We start from the raw sequence: 19,513 nt of genomic DNA on the forward strand, positions 1-19,513 counted from the left end.
TGTTTCCAGATGCATAGTGACAAGAGTCTTGTCCATTTTTACATGGTCCCAGATACCTTAAAGCCTACATACAAAATTGGAACTCTACAAAAGTTCAAATGCACAAAAATACTACTTTATTTTAGATCAAAAATTAAAAACACATCTTACTAAAAACTTCCATCTTACTATAAATTACAAACAAAAACTCTAGCAATGTAGTTATGTGTTAAGGCCACATTTGAGATACAGAAGTGGAAATATGAATTGTTTCACTGCCTGGTTTATGAGCAATTCCATTTCTATCAGCTTTGCACCTCAGAAGCAAACTATTGCCCAATCATTTGTGCATTCTAAAAAAACACAACACTCTAGAACATCCCTGATAATACTCCTTAAAAATATTTTTCTTTCTGAAAAAAGAAAGGCAAATTTGTGCTCACAAAGTTTCCACTCAGTGTTTATCCTTATCATGGTCACGGCTGATTTTTGTATGTGATTTTATACGTTTTGCCGCTGTATTTGCTGAGAGAATACAGCAAACTGCTGGAGTGTGTGTGTAATCCCTTCTGGTTCTCATATAGTCAACAGAAAACTTAGTAAAGAGAACCATAAAATCAAAATTTAGTATTGGGACAGATGAGCGAGGAATAATGAACCCATTTCGGTCTCTCTTTTTTGGGGGAGGGGGAGGAATGTTCAATGTGTACACATTCTTAATGCTAAGAATCAAGAAACTCATCCTAATCCATATGTACAGCAGAATTGCATCTTATACATTTATTTAACTTGTGTGATTTGAACCTTACACAGTTGAAAACCAGCCAGTTGAAATCAGACAAATTGCTTGCACCCATGATGGGAGAGCCTAAAAGCTCCTTTTGCATAAAGTTTTCCTGGCCCAGAAAGAGCTTTTAAGCTCTCGTACTTGCTTACTGGGTTCTGGGAAGTTCTTGTGGGAGAGTGGTTTGAGTATATGTGTTTTTGCGTATATGCGCCAGCCCTGGAACATTACCCCTGTGCAGGACGCAATTGTAGTGTAATACATAACAAGTTATAATTGGGTATAATGAGCTCAACTAATATATAGTAAAAAAATAGAACGAGATCATCTCTTTGTCAGCATTTCAAAAGTGACATTCTGGAAGAGTAGCTAAATGACCACCGCTGCTCTTCACGAGGGGCTGGGCTATTTCTGAGTGACCACTGCCCATCCTTCAACCTCAAGGGGGTCAAGGAAGTGTGAAAATGCTGGTGTGTTGGAGCCTGATCCTGAGCAGCTTAGGTCACCCAGTCCTAGAACCTTCCCATTCAGAAAATGTGGATGAGGATATGCCCTGCTTGCTTGAGAAGTGGCTGTTATCAGATACCTGCATTGATGCCCACTGCATCCAACAGGAAAGAGGGCAATAGACATCCCCATAAAATCCAGGCATCAACCTACAGCTTGCCTGCCCCAAATTTCAGGAGCTCTGATCAAGCTAGCTGTCCTACCATGGTGAAAAAGGAGATAAGACAGCCAGAACGTAGGAAAATGTAGGAAAGGGGGACTCCTTCCCATCCTCCATCCCAATATGAAGAAGGGGGGTGATTGACAGGTAAGGGGCTGGTATGCCTAAATGGAGGAGAAGCACATGTGGAAGAAGGGGGCATTGGCATTTTGGCTCCCAATCCCTGCAGACTCTGGCTAATCGCCACTGACCACTTTCACTTCCTGGAATGTCAAATGGAGATCATGGAATGGTCCTGCCTGGGTCCAATGGGAATGGTCCAATGGGGACAGCTGTGCAGCTCCTGGGTATTTTTGGTTGCTGAACTCAGAAACAGAAGGCTGGAGCTGGTGCACAGCATCGGGATGGGGAGTTTCCAGGGCTGTGAGGTAGCAACCATGCTTGCACCCTACTCAACTGGTGATGGAACCTGCTTTCTGCGTTCCTCTGCTGTGGACCTCCCACACCAGGATCTCATTATAGGAAGCTGTGAAGAGGCGTTCCCCAGACGGGGTAAACCGGCAGAGGCACACAGCATCATCGTGGCCCAGGTAGTCTCTCTCGGCCTTCTTTGGGTGCTCGATCAGCCTCAACATGCGCTCTGTAGGGCAGACAAAGCCACAGGCTAAGAAAATCAAGGACAGTGCCATTCTGCATTTGAGGGATGTGTACATGTGTAAAAATCATCTGCCCAAGAATCTCAGCCAGGGTTGGCGTCAGGATTTTCGAGTTCTCCAGACAATAAATCATCAGGGTGCCCTGCCCTCGGGGGGGGGGGCAGAGACATTAATAAAGAGCACCCAGGAATCTTCTGACCAGATGACTCATGCAAGCGAGTCCACATTGCTCTGAAGGTTTTTTTTACCAGCCATGTGAAATTGGTCATTGCTTTGTTTGTCACCTGAGGGCAATAACAGAACAGGTTTTGAAAGAAAAAAAGCAAAGACAATGCAGTGCCCAAGTTTTGTTAGCTTCCTTGGACCTCCTCGGTGGGTTCCCTATGGGCTTTTAGGCAAAGCCGACTGCCCTACATTCTGCTCCCTGAAGGTGAGAATGATCTCAAGTTTCTAGGCTTAGTGACTATGAGCATATGCTCAAAAGCATGTGAATAACACTCAGCACCAAAAAAGTCTCCTGCAAGTCCATCCCTATGCACAACTGGATGGCTTTAAAAAAGGATTAGACAAATTCATGGAGGGTAAGGCTATCAGTGGCTACCAGCCATGATGACCATGTTCTACCTCCACTCTGAGTACCCAGGACTCATAAGTGGGGAGAGTGCTGCTGCACTCAGGTCCTGTTTGTGGACTGCCTATGGGCACCTGGTGACAACAGGATGCAGGACTAGATGGGTCATTGGCCTGATCCAGCAAGACTCTTCTCACAAGTGCCCCACCTGTCTGATAGGTGAGAACACTTCTGCGGGGCACTGGAAAAACAAAAGGGGATGCTCCGTGCTAGAGCATCTGCCTTGTATGCAGGAAGTCCCAGGTTCATTCCCTGGCATCTCCAGGTAGGACAGGGAGAAACTCGCAGTCTGAAAACTTAAGAGTGCTGCTACCAGTCAGTGTAAACCATACTGAGCTAGATGAACCAGTGGTCTGACTCAGCATAAGGAAGCTTCCTATGTTCAGTGCTGTATTTCCAATGCAGGCAGCAACTACACCACTCTTGACAGCCATCCAGCTTCAACTTAACTAGCCCCATCACCTTCTGAGGCAGCCTGAAGTGCCATGGATATTTAAGTAGAGCATTTGCTTTGCATTCATAGAGGTCCCAGGCTCAGTCCCTGGCAGCTTCTCCAGGCAGGGCAGGGGGAAAACCTCTATCTGAAACGCTGAAGAGCTGTTGCCAGTCAGTGTAGCAATACTGAGCAAGATGGACAAATGACCTGACTCCATGTGAGGCTGTCTCCTATGTTCCTATGCAAGGTTACTTGGCTCTTTCCATATACAGAACCGCCTTCCCAGAGGTCTTCAGACACTACCCCCGCCTGCCCATTGGGGTCTCCTGAATACCCACCACTGAAGCCAACGGCTATAATGCAGGCAGCAGGAGACAAGCTTAGCGACATGGCGAAGTACGGCAAGGGAATCTTCTCTATGACCTGCACACAAGTGAGAGGAAAAGTCCCAAAGTGTTAGAATCTATTGCAAAATGAAGAGGAGGTGTTATTTTTGCAGTGTGGAAAAAGCTGCTTATTTTTCATCCCGATACACACCAGGAAGGCATAAGAGGAGAAGCTTCTCCCTGCAGGCATTTTTGAACAGAAAAATGTCCAGATTAACAAAGGAATGCACCCCCTGTATGTGTAGGCTTGCAATAAATGTTGCAATCTACTCTAAGATGCAATCAGATTAATGTGCAGTAATGTGCAACTAACAATTGCAGCATCTTGCAGAGGGCACAAAGGGTGGGACCCATTAGGCTGGGCAATTTGACTCTGCAAAAAAGAAGAAGCCATCACTTCTGCAGGAGAATCTTAGGCATTTGAGAAAATGCAAAAGAAAAGAAGGAGGGTGGGGAGAGAGTCAACCTCCCCAGATATAAGTTGGGTGGTCTATTGAGAAAACGGAGCAATCCATGGGTTGCTCTGTCCCTCTCCATTTCTGCTGCAGTTGGGCATCCAATCCTGCTCAAGTCCGGGGGTGGGGGTGGGAGGCTGGAAGTTATACAGCATCCAGATCTGTTGAACTGCAGTGACCTGCTACATCTCAACTTCATTAGTGCTGCTTTGCTTTTCAGTCAAACTCTATGAGCTAAACAGAACAAGGAGAAGCTCCCTGTAACATTTCTGGTGCTAGGGCATGTGGCGTTTTTGAGACTAAAGGCAGGGGGCCACAAGTCTTCATGCTTCTCCCACAAAGGAGAAGGGTCATGGCTCAGTGGCAGAACATCTGTCTTACACATGGAAGGTTCAAAATTCAATCCTTGGTATCTCCAAGGGAGAGACTCCTGCCTGAAACCTTGGAAAGTCACTGCCAGTCAGTGTAGACAGTAATGGGTCAATCATCTGACTCAGTATAAGGCAGCTTCCTGTGTTCACCAAACCACAAACACCTAGAGACTCAGGCAAATAGCCAGAAATTTCCTGTGTATGTGAGTTTTGCATATATAACAAACATCCCCTGCTGCCGCAGCCTGAAATTATATAGCCCAGGAACATATGAAACTACATTTTGTTGTTTGCTGGTCTTTCTAGCTCAGCACTGTCTACACTGACTGGCAGCAGCTCTCCAGGATCTCAGACTGAGGTTCTCTCTCAGCCCTACCTGGAGATGCTGGGGACTGAATCTGGAACCCTCTGCATGCAAAACAGATGCTCTAACACTGAGAGACAACTCTCATATGATGTCAAGTTTCTGCTTGTCTAGTGGAACAGCTAGCAGAGCTAAAATAGACCCATAACAAAGATTAAGGGAAGCGTGCCAACAGAAGGTGACCCACCACCAAGTCCATGGCTGAGCCAATAACATTAGGCTCATTGGTCAGATGCAATTCCAGCAGTCCTGCTGGTAGAAGACACAAGATCTCAGACAAGCCAAGATATGAGGCACCTGTTTCTGTTGCAGACTGTAGAAGAGGATCTCCTTCTGCAATCCAAAGCCTGTATAAGCGATCATGCTTCTGTCCCAAGGGCAAAATGCTGCTAGGCTGGGAGGCAGAGGGTTGGGTACCTGGAGGGGAAAGGCAAAAGCACGAGTGACAAGGCAGGTGTGCATCATTTGGAGCTAACCAACCTCCAGTTCAGGGATAGCACAAAGTTAATGGAATCTGAACAATTATTTCTTCTGGGGTGTGGAGTGGAGCGCTTTCCCCTCTTCGAAATCTGGAAGCTTCAGCCAGAAACCCTTCTAAGCATTTAGTGCAAACTAAACCTGCCATTTGACTATGTAGCTCTTTTCCACAAAAAATGAGGAAATAGAAACTAGTCCTTTATTTAAAGCCAAAATTCTACAGATTCTTTGTGACCACGGTTTTCTAGATCTCCTGAGCTACACAGCTAGCCTCGTCCTATATATTCATTTGGCAAATGCCAAGAAGACACTCAATCTGCTCTTGCTTCTCCCTTGTAAAATTTTCCAGCCTCGGGACATTTTAACAAGCAACACTACAAAACACACCACATGCTGAAAAGCTTATTGCTCAGCTCATCAGCAGAGGACTGGAGGCTACAGCAAGATATCCTCACCTCAGGACCTGTAGGAGCTGGGAAGCTTAGCCAGTCAATGAGCTCACATTTGTCCTTCATCCAGTCAGAGACCCAGACACTGACACGTCGGTCGTCACTTGCAGCCAACCAGAGATCATCACCTTCAACGCCAAGTTCTAGGTGCTAGAGGACAGGATACCAAAATAACAACGGCTCTTGTTTTACCCATCTGTCCTCTGAAACTGCTGGTGCAGGGCATGATGACATACCATTGTAAGGTAAAGGTAAAGGGACCCTGACCATTAGGTCCAGTCACGACCAACTCTGGGATTGCGGCACTCATCTTGCTTTATTGGCTGAGGGAGCCAGTGTACTGCTTCCAGGTCATGTGGCCAGCATGACTAAGCTGCTTCTGGAGAACCAGAGCAGCGCACGGAAACGCCGTTGTCCTTCCTGCTGGAGTGGTACCTATTTATCTACTTGCACGTTGACGTGCTTTCGAACTGCTAGGTTGGCAGGAGCAGGGACCGAGCAACGGGAGCTCACCCCCTCACGGGGATTCGAACCGTCAACCTTCTGATTGGCAAGTCCTAGGCTCTGTGGTTTAACCGACAGTGCCACCCATGTCCCTACATACCATTGTACGGATAAGTAAAAAAAGGGAGTAACAAGGGCTCAGTATAAATCCAGAGTGTGTTTGTGTCTTGAGGAATAGCCACCCTACTACTGCTGAATACATAATGTGCAATAAACGTAAGGAGGGAACAAGAGAAAGCATTAGGCGCACAGAACTGGTCACATATGAAATAATAATACAATTAGAAAATAGTACGAGATTGGTTAAAATGGTATACTCTATTTTTAGACTGCCTTTCTCTACTGAAGGTTTTCCAAATCTTGGAGAACAAATACTTGGAAGGAATGTCTTTCCCGATACCAACTGGCCCATGATTCAAGAGCTGCAAGGGAGGCCCTTGGTGTTGCCTTGTTGCTGGATGTAGTAAACTGCACAGTGATGCACAGTAGGATCTTCTCAGCAGTGGCACCCTGTTCATGGAATGCTCTCCCTTCTGACAGCACGGTCACTGTTTATTGTTCAGTGCCAACTGAATAAATACCTCTTTGCTAGCCTGCTGTGCTGTGCCAACTGGTTTAGGAATTTGTCATCAAATGTTTTTACATTTCATACTGCAATTTTTTTTTTCTGATTTGAACTGAATTGTTGAGTCTTACACATGAATCTTAGTGGTTGAATTATTGCCTGGAGTGAGACAAACCAACAGCCCGAGTCTGGATGTAATGGGAAGACAAACCATGGTGGCAACAGCAGGATGGAGAAAGGAGTGCAGCGCTTGGAACCTTTGTTCAGTGAAACTGCACATTTCCTCATTCACGCTAAGTTGTGGTTTGGCTTTGTGCTATGCGCAAACTGGGTCAAAGTGGCTTACAGCACAGATTCAATTAAAAATCAAATGCTGAAAATCCATTGATTTGCCAGTGAGGAAAGGTTATTCGGACGTCACACAGATTTCCGTCTCACCTGCTTTCTTGTGCAGTGGATAACATTGATAGGAGAGGATCGGTGGTCAGTCAAGACACGAATGGTCATCCCTGTGCGTGGACTACTGACAGCCATCATCCCATCCTTGCATCCAGACAAGATTATTTCCCCTAGAGAGTGAACGGAGTACAAAGAAGAGGGGAAAGAAACTCGGAGGTTGCCATCAGAGGTTGGATGATTTCATCTGCCTTGCCCCACCCTCCAGCCCTAGGAGCCGTCAGAAGGGAGCTGCTTAATGGATACTTGAATTCACCCACTGTGTGTTTACTTAAAAGCTTACGTATGTTAAATGAGCTGTTGATTGTTATTATTAATTTTTAGTGACACCTGAGCAGTGCTTTTTATTATTTTGACAAAGTAATAATCATAAATAAATAAGAAAAAATGCGCACCCCACCACCGAGACCATTCCATTGTAACTATCCGACCTTCCAAGATTTCAACACCTCTTGCGATGGTTGGAAGCCTTTCCAGTTGAACAGTACATATTCTACAAACACCCTTCATACTGCCTCAAAATAATTTCTCCTGCATATTCCCCATCTTACCTCAATGGCACATGTAAAATTATCATCAATAGCTATAACCCACTATATACCATTCTTCCATTTTATATTCTGCTTGCCCCTTCCACTTCCTATAATAATGCGTGCAGATGTCAATAAATTTGTGAGCAAGTCCTTCATAGCCTGCAAACTTTCCACCCCATCGCAAATTGATAATAATGCTGTGCTTTTGGGGTCATGATTTGATGTTGGCATCAAAGGTCCTACCGTCTGCGGAGTATCCAAGTGCAGTTACGGCCACAGGGTGGGGGTGCATCTTGAGTTCCATCTCTGTCTGGGAAACGCTGAACACCCGGATGGTGCCGTCGCTGTACCCTGCCACAATATGCTGGCTTTCTTCCCCACTGACAGTGGTGGCCACTGGGCTCCACGCCAGGCAAAGGGAACTCTAGAGGGGCAGTAAGGAACATATTGGGAATACCCATTGGTTCTTTCAGGCACAACACCACAAATATGAAACTTCTGGGCTAGGAGGTTATGCCATCAAAAGAGTCACTCATCTCTAGTGAATTCTAGGGTGTTGTGAGACTGCATTTCATCTCGGCAATTACCTGATTGAGCACTTGAAACTGCACCACCAGCTCCAGGCTGGCAAGGGACCAAACTCTCACGCTGCCATCCTCCCCACAGGTAGCACAGTGAGACTCTCCAGGGCTGAAGGCCACCTCACTAACCTGCAGTGGCAACAGAGAGGATTGAAGAAGAAGAAGAAGAAGAGGAGGAGTTTGGATTTGATAATCCACTTTATCACTACCCGAAGGAGTCTCAAAGCGGCTAACATTCTCCTTTCCCTTCCTCCCCCACAACAAACACTCTGTGAGGTGAGTGGGGCTGAGAGACTTCAAAGAAATGTGACTAGCCCAAGGTCACCCAGCAGCTGCATGTGGAGGAGCGGAGACGCGAACCCGGTTCACCAGATTACGAAGCTTTGATAAACTTCCAAGAAGAGTGGTCTCTTTACCATCAAGGAACTGCTTACAAAACCTCTTACCTGGTTCTTGTGCCCACTAATCAGCCGGATACTGGTGTTGTCTGCCCAGCTGACGTACCACAACGTCCCTGCCGTCGTGCCAACAATGCCCATATCCATACAGTCGTCGAAGGCGGCACTTACAATGGTTCCATCCAGGGTCATTTCCTGTTCCAAAAGGACTGAGCTAGATCTACAGGGAGGAAAAGGAGAACAATAAATCACTCTCTACCTGGGCTTCAGAGAAGGGGTGGGGAGCCTTCTTCAGGCTGAGGGCCACATTCCCTTCTAGGCATCCTCCCAAGGGCCACATGCCAGTGGTGGGCAAAGCCCTCTGGCATGATGTGAATTTTGCCCTTGTACAGCTGGCTAGTTACTACACACACTCCAACTCTCCTCTGTGTTCTCCCATCCATACAAGGAAGAGGCATTCTCAGATTTCAAGGACACATTCCAGGCAGGTACAAACACTCTGGGTAAAAAGACAGTGGCAGAGCGTTCCAAGGGCCAGAAAGAGGGGCTGGGGCTTATGGGAATTGCAGTCCAGAGCATCTGGAGGGCACCAGGTTAGGCGAGGCAACCCTAGATGCTCTGTTTACAATGAGGTCCATGTAAGAGCCATGTCTGTATTCAGCTCTTCAGTCCACACAACATGACTGTCCACTAGAACTTTGTCATGCAAATTATTAACATGATCCCTAATATTCATTTGCACACAAATCAGGAAAGACTCATTAAGCCACTTCAGTTAAGCAAGGAAAGATTATTTTGCCTTGGGAAAAGTAATTTCAAACACAAAATATTCTTCTTTAATGAGCTTGTCAAAGATAACCGCCTAGAAAAAGTATGAAAGCACTTGCTGGTAAAAATATAAAGGAGCCTATGCTCTCCAAAATCAAGAAATGGCTCATTAATCAAGCTTATCTTTTCTTGATGCTGGCCTGTGATCAGGGAACTGTTGGCTCTCCAGAGGCTGATGAACTAAAAAACCCCATTAGCTCCAACAACCATGGTCAGTGGAGAAGGATGATGGGAGTTGTAGTTCAGCAATACCTCGAGGCCGAAAGGCTCCCACCTCCCTGTGATCATGGAACTGATTTTTAAAATATGGATTGTTGTTCTCCCCTCCACCCACCCACCCAGTACAGGTTCCTGAGTGGACATCTGAAATATCACCTCTCTCTAGGGCTAAGCAAACCTAAGTCAGATGATGCATTACCTGGCACTGGAACCTTTCACTCTCAGCTCCTGAACCGCTGCCACTGACCACAGCTGAATTCTTTTGGTGTTGCTGCCGCTGACTAGCCTGTCTCTGTGACACTGCAGCACCCCTAGACAAGTCAAGCATTTATTCTGGTTAATGGCTGGGTTTCCTCCTCTGGTGATGTCAGCACCATAGAGACATCCCTTCCAGAGATCTTTGACTATCCAAAGCGGAGCATTGAGGGTACAAACCACAAGACTCTTTTCTTCCAGCCTTCACTACTGCAGCTCCCACAGCCAATGACACAAACAACTTTGAAAAATCAGCAGCAGCTTGCCAGGGTGGCTGTGGGAGCTACAGCAGTGAGGGTTAAGGGGTGCTTTATGGGGAAAAAATGACACAGACAACATAAAAAACATCTTAAATCCAGCCACAATCAATTCTAGCATCTGAGAATCAAAACTGGGCTGGACCAAGGTGCTAAGACAAAGCCAGAACATTTCTCCAAGTAGCTTAGTACAGTCTGCACTGACTGCCAGGGTTTCAGATAGGGCACATTCCCACCTGTATCTGAAGATGTCAGGGATTGACCCAAGACCTTCTGCATGCGAAGGAGATGCTCTTCCACTGAGCCATGCCCCTCCCCCGCTTCTCCTGAAAGCTTGGTTGTGTGAAGACAGCTGCCCAAAGACTCACCAATCTCCCCCTCAACAGCTTCCCATGTCATGAAACAACGATTCGTCTGCATGTCCCACGCACAGATCTGTCCCGTGCTGGTCCCAGTGTACAGAAGGCACCCAGCACTGTAGCACAATGAGGTCAGCTCCACTGGACCAATTGCATCAGGGACAGGGACTCTGTGAACCTGAAGTCAGAAGAAAAGTAGTGCCTTGGGAGCTGTTTATGTCCCCCCACTGTCAGCCTTGAGGCTGAACTCCTAACCTTTTGACTCTACTCCTTTTTCTGGGTCTCAAAAACATGGGTAGGGTGCCTGTTCCTGCCCAAAGGCCAGATTCTCTTGTGGGTAAACATCTGGGGACCACATGTCATGAAGGGCCTGAGGCAAAAGTAGGTGGAGCAGCTATCCCAAACCTTGCAGTTAGACTACTTTCTGCACACATTCACCCACCCACCCTTTCTATCCTCCATCTAGGTAAACAAGAGGCATTATCAGAGTTCAAGGATACATTCCAGTCAGTGAAGGATGTGGGCTTTGGAGGGTTTGTGTGGTCAGGGGAGAGTCCTGAGGGCCAGATTAGGAAGGCCACATTTGGTGTCCTTGCCTGACTGAGGTACCCCACTGTCAGGATGCTGTCAGCGGCTCCCAGCTGGTTGCCCAGGAGACAAGGAAATGTTTCTTACAGCCCTTTTTTATTTCAGTCTTTACAGAGAGAGGCTATAGAACCCAGCCTCTTGGATAATGGTGTTGTACCGAGTGAATCTCCACCCCCACCCCCCCCCACTTCCTCATTTGTCATCCTCTTCGAGCTCTTCGCTCTCCTACTTTTAAGGCTTGCCGGGTTCTGGGAGAGGGAGGGTCTGAAATGCTTTCTAATGGCAACGTGTCAGCCAGGTTTTGCTCCGGTTCTCCCAGGATTTCCCAACTTCTCCCCTCATCTGCCTCAAACTCCCTCAAACTCCTGTTGTAAATCTATACTGTCTTCCTCTTCCTCCTCCCTAGAAGGGCCAGGATTGGGGGGGGGGGAGTCTTCACCATTCCTCCTCTGCCCAATCCCTGACACCCACCCCTGCTGTGAAACACCAGAGTGTGACGCAGGTGAAGTACCTTGAGGCTAATGTCAGCCCCCTGTTGCTCCGTTAGCCAGAAGGTCACTGCTCCCTTCCCCACGCAGGCAAGGTGTCCCGCAGAAAGCGGACTAAAAGCGATTTCGTGGACTGGCTCAGAGACGCGAGTGGATGACATCAGCTCGTAAGTGTGGACGTTCCATAAGGCAATGACTCTGTCAATGTAGTCCCCTGGGAACCACCGAGTACACATTTCAGTGTGCAAAAACACATCAAAACGAACAAACCCTTGAACAATAAAAGCCAAGATGCTGTTCAAACCATCTCTCCCAGCCCCACCCTAGCCTGGGGAAGAGAAGATTGACAGCTGATTTGACTGCCATCTTCCAATAACTTCAGGGCTGTCACGTGAAAGATGGGGCAAGCTTGCTTTCGGCTGCTCCAGGGGGTAGGACCTGAACCAATGGATTCGAATTACAAGAAAGGAGATTCTAACTAAACATCAGGAATAACTTTCTGAGGGTAAGAGCTGCTGGACAGTGGAATGGGCTACTTCGGAAGTAGGTGGACACACCTTCATTGGAGTTTTTTAAAGTGAGGCTGGATGGCCATCTGTCAGGGAATCTTTAGCCGTGATTCCTGGGTTCCAGAGTTGGACTAGATGCCCCTTGGGATCCCTTCCAAACCTACAATTCTATACCTGGAGAGTCCAAGGATTGAACCTGGGACCTTCTGCATGCAAGGCAGGTGCTTTGCAGCTGTGCTGTGGCCCCTTTCCATTTCTGGCCTTGCTCTAAGGTGCCGCAGTAATTGTGGCAGCAGCTCGGTGCAGATTAAGTCATCTGCAGTGTGCAAATCCAGTATTTCTATAAACATGATTAACGGGCCTATTTTATTTCAGTCTCATGTAGGAGATTTTTCTTTTCCTCTGGGAGAGAAATTCTAGGTCTTTCAACACAAAAAGCTCTCCCAATACCCTGTGTGCTCTTCACTGCTTATGCCCACCTAGAGTAGCAAGGAGGCAGTCATCCCGAGAGTACGCCATGGCTTGGACTTGGGTCTCGTGATGGAACAGAACCTTTTGGCAGGATTCATCCTGGACATTCCAGATGCGAATTTGGCAGCGAGACTCTCCATGACCCTGACCAGAGGCAGAAGCAAGGGCCTGCGGGGATATTCATTTGTTTGTTTTATTAGTTAGCACTTTTATTATCCTGACCTTCTACTGACCTGGAGTGCAATCAGGGCAGCCAACAATACAAATCACTAAAGCAGCAGCAGAGCAAAGTGGCAGCCTGCTTTGTGTCAGGGGCATGAACAAATACCCAAATGGCAGACCAAAAGCTAAACACAGCCTAAGGCTCAGCGAAATGCTTGGCAAGCACATTCTTCCTCCTCCTGTTAGTGAGGAGAAAAGGGAGCAGAGCATTCATAGCCCACTGGCTGTTCAGAAGTGCTGTGCCTGTCGCCAGAAGTACCCACTGCATTAGAAGGAAAGCAGGTGGTTTGTGCTAGCTAGACCACCCAGATGTTCTTAATGGAAACAGGAATGTTTGTACCTGAGCATCATGGCTAACAGCTAATGTTGAAATCTCTTCAGGGTGACCAAGCCAATGCTTCTGGAATCCAGAGTGCAGGTCTTCGACAATGAGCAGACAGCCACAGCTGTAGGCAAAGAAACCTAAGGAGAGAGAAGAGGTTGCATTCAGTGCTTGGAATTCTGCATGCAAAGGATGGGCAAAGCCACAAACCACCAAATGCAGTCAAGTTGGGAGTAGGAGCCTGTCTGGATCCACCATGTGAAAAAGCAAGCACCCTCTGAGTGTCCACTGCCTAGCAGGCTTTTACCTTCCATTATCTCACTCAGCCAATTACTGCATCTCCCACGCTTCCAGGGAGTAATAGAATTATAGACTTGGAAGGGAACATAGGGGATGTCTAGTCTAACCTCCTGCGATGCAGCAATCTTTTGCCCAACATGGGGCTCAGACCCACGACCCTGAGATTAAGAGTCTCGTGCTCTACCAACTGAGCTAGAGGAGATAAGCCAAGGGAGGTAAAAGAAGGAAGATGTCTGCTGCTGAGAGACCTCTCCTTCTCTATCAACATGACTTCAAGGCAAGCCCCTTCCGCTCTCCTCGGATGTCAAGAGACAGCTTTCACAACAGAGCCTGGCTAATGGGATGAGCAACTAGACTCTAACACCAACTGATTTCAGAGGGCTTTGCACTCCAGCCCTGAACATGCTACATAGTTTCAGTAGAATTGATTTTCTTGTAATACATTTCTGACAAAGATGCCAGCTGGTTTGGTTGTCCATCTGAAGGTTTGGGTACAGAAGATTGACAGATTTAGGAATCTCAATTCGCAAACGCAGACTATACCTGTATCTGGATTCCAGACCATATTTCCCCGGCCATTCCCATTGTAGCCAATGACTGCTTTTAGTTTCAGGCCCTCGTTACTAGTTAGAGCAGAGGAGAATACCTAGAAGACAAACACGCACAGCTTCAGCATAACTTGAGAAGAGATTCCAGACATGTCTCTCACACTGCCTCGGGAAAACTTGACCATGTGGAAAAGGGGGCTCTAAAAAGCACTGAGACTCTTATTTTGCTCAGAAACCATTTCATCAAGTCTTGAGACCAGACCAATATCGCTCTGAACACCAGTTGCTGGGGTTTTCAAATGGGGGGAATCCTGTTGAACTGGGGTCTTGCTTGCAGACTTCCCATGGGCATATTGCTGACCACTGTGAGAACAGGATGCTGATCCTAGATAGGCCCTGGTATGATTCAACAGGATTTTTATGCTTACACCAGGCCATTTCTTACCTTCTGGGGTGCCGATGTTTTGAAACGAGGGGTAAAGTGCCTGTAGCAGTCTGGGCAGGTGTTGTTTTGGGGTTTGGATCCTTTGCTTTCCTTTCTACTTTCTAGCACGCAAGAGAGAACAATTGGAAAGTATCTTTTAGCGCAGAGTTTATGACAGCATTATTTAAGAGCCATTGTTATATAGAATTTTAGCATGTTTCCCAATAAATTATTATTTACGAGCTGCGAAAATTGGTCTTAATACTTTGCAAACTTGGGAAACAGATGAAGCACACAATCAAACCAGATGTAGTAACATACATATGGATAAAAAGCAAGCATCTGCTAGGACTTCCGGGTTAGCGCTTCCGGTAATGGCGGAATTCCTCTGATCGGGAGGAATTTGCTTCGTAGGATTCCAGGTCTGGCCGCCACGGCGAAGGCGGAGACCCATTAGAAATAAGAGGAATACATTGTTTCCATGGTCTCCGTCTGTGTTTAAAAAGGAGCAAAAGTAACAGAAAATTGAAACTAACTTTATTGTTTGAATTGAGTTTGAAAGGACTAATACAAATAGAAACTGTTTCCCTCTAGAGGAACTGTTTCCCTCTAGAGGAAGCTTTTGAAACTGTCACAAGAGTTGAGCTGAGGGAATTTCCAGCTGCAAGATAAAAACCTGTGAGATTCTGGAGACCCTGAATCGGTTAAGAATGTTGACAGAAGAGGCCTTAGTGGTTGTATTATGTAAGATAAGTGACTCACTGGAACAGCTTCACAAAAAGATGGATGTGGTAACTACCAAAATTGATAATTTGGGACAAAAAGTGAACACCTATATAGAAACTATTCAGAAACTGACACAGGAATCTACTTTGACATGGCAAACTGCGGAGAAGGCTAGGGAGAAAGTTATTGCCGTTGAACCTAAAGTAACACAACTGGAGAGAGAGAGAGTCCCAGCCTTACAGATGCAATTTGATGACTAAAAGTTGATGCCTGCTATGACTGAATTTAAAGAAAATCAGATTTCAAGGATCAGAGCCCTACCTGAACTGGAGAAGGAAAGTTTGATAGATTTCCTTACACAGGAATTTGATGACTTTTGGGACTGGGACTTGGGTCAAGAAGAGATTAAAACTGTGAGGGCTCCCGGACTTGGAAGAGGAGGGAAAAAAGAGAAGAACAAAATAAGAGACTGTTGGAAATACCAGAGGAACTTAGAAGAACAACAGTCAAGAGTGGAAATTTTGAAAGACGTCCTGAAATACCTTTCGGATCTTAGATTTAACTACGGAGATTTGGTTGCCCTGTCGAGAAGGAATAAAATCATCTTTAGGTGGGAGTTTCCCCGAGATCTACTCTTTAGCCTCAAAGGAAGGAAAATGAAAATAAGATCAGTGGAAGACAAAGTAAAGTTCATGTATAAATATGAAGAAGACTCGCAGAAGGGACTTGGAAAAGAGTTAAGAGCATCGGACAGAAAATCACCAGGTTGATGGACTATAGGGAATTGGCGGATATGACTGGCAGAATCCGGGACCAGGGAGAAGAGTCGGTGGAAGAAGATTGGAAAAAGTTTAAAGACTATTTATAAAAATATTGTAAAATTAATGAATGTTAGAAAAATGTTGGAAAGCAGCTATATGGCTTTAGTAGAAATGTTACAAAGAATTAAGTACAAATGGATTATTAGAGTATTAAAGGGAAAATAAAATTAAAATATGTTAAGACAATTATATATTAAAGGGAAAAATAAGGTTAGAATATGTTAAGATAAATTACAGGACAGAAAACAGAGGAAGATGGAAAGGAATTGCTGAAACAGTTAATTAAAGTGGAATACAAAAAGGGAGGTGTGAGAAGGTCATTGAAACAAGTAAATGAAAGTTAAGATACTGAACTTATTAGATGTGTTTTAAATTGTGTTTGTTTGGTTTTGTTAATTTAATGTTTGGGGGTTGGTGTTGTGTGGTGTTTTTGTTTTTGTATGGTATTGTTTTGTTTTGTTTAATTCTTTGTCTTTCTTTTGCAGTCTTTAAAATGTTAATAAATATTATTTTTTTAAAAAAAGGCAAGCATCTGCTATCTTGAGAAGAACTGTACATGTTGAGCCTGTACATGTTGACTTACCATTCCCTGCATGGCTACGGGGTCTTGGACAAGGCTGAATGACTTCAGGTTTCACAGCCAGAGAGTCTTCACTAGGGACAGTGCCCTTCAAAGCAAGAATTAACCGGACTTTATCCTCATTAACAGCCTCTCTGTAGCTGCCTTTCTGATATGCTTCCTTCTCTTCTTCAGATTCAGAAGTATCTGAAAGAGAGGAAACAGGGGAGAGTGAGTGAAAGAAGAGCAACAGCCCCTTGTTATACATCAGCTTCTGGAGCTCAAGTATAGCAATGGAACTGAAACACTTTAGCTTCAGTTCTTTCGTTTAGGTACTCCAAAATACAAAGCCCCCTGAGAACCATGCCTGGAACAGAGACCAGGCCAGTTCTGCAGGGCAAGTCCAATGAATTTTAATTTACACAAAGTGTGGAAAGGATGAAAATGCCAGAAAGAAATGGCTACTTCCAGCCTTCTGCCTGAACAGAGAAGGAATTAGATTGATGTTTTTTCATTCAGTTTGGTTAGAGTGCTGTTCACAGCAAGCGGTAAGGGGGAGGGTCATATCTCAGTGGTCAAGAATTTGCTTTGAACACAGAAGGTCACATGTTCAATTCCCAGCACCTCTAGGTAGGGCTGGAAATGCCCCCTGCCCTGAAACCTTGGAGAATCGCTGTCAGTCAGTGCCTACAATACGGAACTAGATGGTCTGACTCAGCGTAAGGCAGTGTCCTGTGTTTGGATAACTTTTCAGTGTTTGTTTTATGGGATGCAATTGATAATCCTTACCCCAAACAAATGGAATGTTCACCTACGTCTACTCGGAGTAGACCACTTGAAATTAATGACATTACTAACTTTGATTTATTAATAATAGTAAAAGTTAGCTGGATACAACCCACTTTGATTAAGCATGGAAGGGAATGAAAAGAGCAAGTGGCGGACAACAATGGGGATGCGGTTCAGGGCGCCTGAAGGATTTTAAGGGGCTGACAAATATTTGCTTCATTTGGAGTGCTCTCTGCTCACCGCAATGCCCCAGTGGATGGATGGAGCTGAGCTCCAGACAAGGTGGGGACACAATGGTAGGCCGAGGAACCACCTGGCGGGGGATATCATTAGCCCCGGGCGTCAAATCATGTGACCTTTCCAGATTGGCTTCTGTGGATAAAGAACAGAAAAGGGGGGGAGAGAATGAGAGGCAGGGTGGTTTAATGGTTAAAGTGCTCAACTGGCACCAGGGATATCAAGGGAAAACATTCCACAGTCATGAAATTTACTGCGTGACCTTGGACCAGTCATTCACTTGTCAGCCTAGCCTATCTCCCAGGGTTGAGAGGATATAAAGGAGTGGGGGAAGACAAAACCTTGAACTGACCTGAGAAAGGATAAGATACAAATATAATGAACAGAAGTAACACCTTTGTCACCTCTTTTGATGGTTGTAGTTGTCAACAGCTCTAATGACTGTTAGGGTTAATCTGAAAATGGTTATGTCCCAATTTTTAATTTTTTAACACCCCCCCAGTCAAAACAGGAAACTTCCTGAATTTTAAAGGTCATAGTTATTAGCCCAAACCCATTTTTACTGGTCCCTTTGCCCCATATATCAGGCATTTGGTCCATAAAAGGAAATAGCCTTAACCCTCCCTCCCTGCTCTGCTCACCTGGAAAATCTCTCTACTTGCCAAAGACAACCAGGAAAATGTCTGTCTACAAATCTGTGTCAAAGACATACACAGACAGTAATAGATGCAATGGCAGAGCTCTTTAGAGACTACTGTACTGATGAACACCCAGCCCAAACCCCCTGATGATCTCTCCCAGCGGCTGCATGTAGATGTTGAAAAGCATGGGGGAGAGGACAGAACCCCGAGGCACCCCACAAGTGAGGGCCCAGGGGTCTGAACACTCATCCCCCCTCCACCACTTTCTGGACACAGCCCAGGAGAAAGGAGCAGAACCACTGTATAACAGTGCCCCCAGCTCCAAGCCCCTGTAGACGGAACAGAAGGATGTTATAGTCGATGGTATCAAAAGCCGCTGAGAGATCCAGCAGAACTAGGAAACAGCTCTCACCTTTGTCCCTAGCCTGCTGGAGATCATCGACCAGTGCGACCAAGGCAGTTTCAGTCCCGTGATGAGGCCTGAATCCCGGACTGGAAGGGATCCAAATGGTCCGCTTCTTCCAGGCATGCCTGGAGTTGTTCAGCAACCACTCGCTCAATCACCCAGCGAAGTAATGATAGCTATTTCATTGTAAGACAGCTGTGGGATTTTGCAAGTAGCATAACTCAGCAACAAATGCAGACTTACCAACTCTGTTAGAATCTGAGGACTCGGAGGAATCGATTCTGGAATGGTAACAAGTCCAGAGTTTAAAAGACGGGAAAATGAAAATGCAGATGTAAATATGCAGGCACCTATCATATTTCCAAAGACAATTGCTTTAGTGAGGAAACGTTGGGCTCTTACTCATCCTTGAAGGACTCCTCTGCAAACACACCTAGGAAATCCCAGAGGAAGATGGCATCTCCAACACTGATGACTTGCCTTTGGTCAGGGGTGAACCTCACCTGCTGTATTGGCTCAGAATGGCCAATAAACACCTGGAGAAAGAAAAGCAAAAGCAGAATGTCCTTTGTCAGTGGCTGGCCTCTTGGAACTACATTGCAGAGCATGTAAAGACAGGGAGACCCAAATTATTATACTTACACCATGCAAACTAGTGGTTAAGAGTGTTGGACTAGGATCGGGGGAGACCAAAGTTGAAATCTCCAGTCAAACATGAAGCTCCTCTGGTTGACTTAGGATTTCAAAATTTCATTTTCAGGGGTGTTTACAATGGCAGCTTCAGTAAATATATTATTGCATATATTTTTGGCATCTCTATCCTTTTGTTGTTGTTAGCAATCTTGATTAGAT

General features: G+C 45.7%; 1 protein-coding gene across 1 annotated transcript in view; it reads right to left on the bottom strand.

Annotated features, from left to right (window-relative positions):
* Positions 1-93: 93 nt before the first annotated feature.
* WDR90 (WD repeat domain 90) overlaps positions 94-19,513 on the bottom strand; it is a 45,396-nt gene continuing 25,976 nt past the window's right edge. Inside the window, exons 25-43 of the mRNA XM_079952848.1 lie at positions 19,064-19,197; positions 18,905-18,942; positions 17,618-17,749; positions 16,613-16,795; positions 14,504-14,604; positions 14,054-14,156; positions 13,229-13,350; positions 12,675-12,834; positions 11,710-11,900; positions 10,620-10,788; positions 9,939-10,050; positions 8,741-8,912; positions 8,301-8,423; positions 7,957-8,137; positions 7,163-7,293; positions 5,662-5,805; positions 5,027-5,146; positions 3,492-3,576; positions 94-2,070 (exon numbers count right to left, since the gene is read on the bottom strand). Coding sequence (XP_079808974.1) covers positions 1,883-2,070; positions 3,492-3,576; positions 5,027-5,146; positions 5,662-5,805; positions 7,163-7,293; positions 7,957-8,137; positions 8,301-8,423; positions 8,741-8,912; positions 9,939-10,050; positions 10,620-10,788; positions 11,710-11,900; positions 12,675-12,834; positions 13,229-13,350; positions 14,054-14,156; positions 14,504-14,604; positions 16,613-16,795; positions 17,618-17,749; positions 18,905-18,942; positions 19,064-19,197 — 2,589 coding nt within the window. The 3' untranslated portion in view covers positions 94-1,882. The remainder of the gene's footprint in view (positions 2,071-3,491; positions 3,577-5,026; positions 5,147-5,661; positions 5,806-7,162; positions 7,294-7,956; positions 8,138-8,300; positions 8,424-8,740; positions 8,913-9,938; positions 10,051-10,619; positions 10,789-11,709; positions 11,901-12,674; positions 12,835-13,228; positions 13,351-14,053; positions 14,157-14,503; positions 14,605-16,612; positions 16,796-17,617; positions 17,750-18,904; positions 18,943-19,063; positions 19,198-19,513) is intronic.

This window comes from Podarcis cretensis (genome assembly GCF_951804945.1).
Source record: "Podarcis cretensis genome assembly, chromosome: 14".
In the NCBI taxonomy this organism is placed as follows: Eukaryota; Metazoa; Chordata; class Lepidosauria; order Squamata; family Lacertidae; genus Podarcis; species Podarcis cretensis.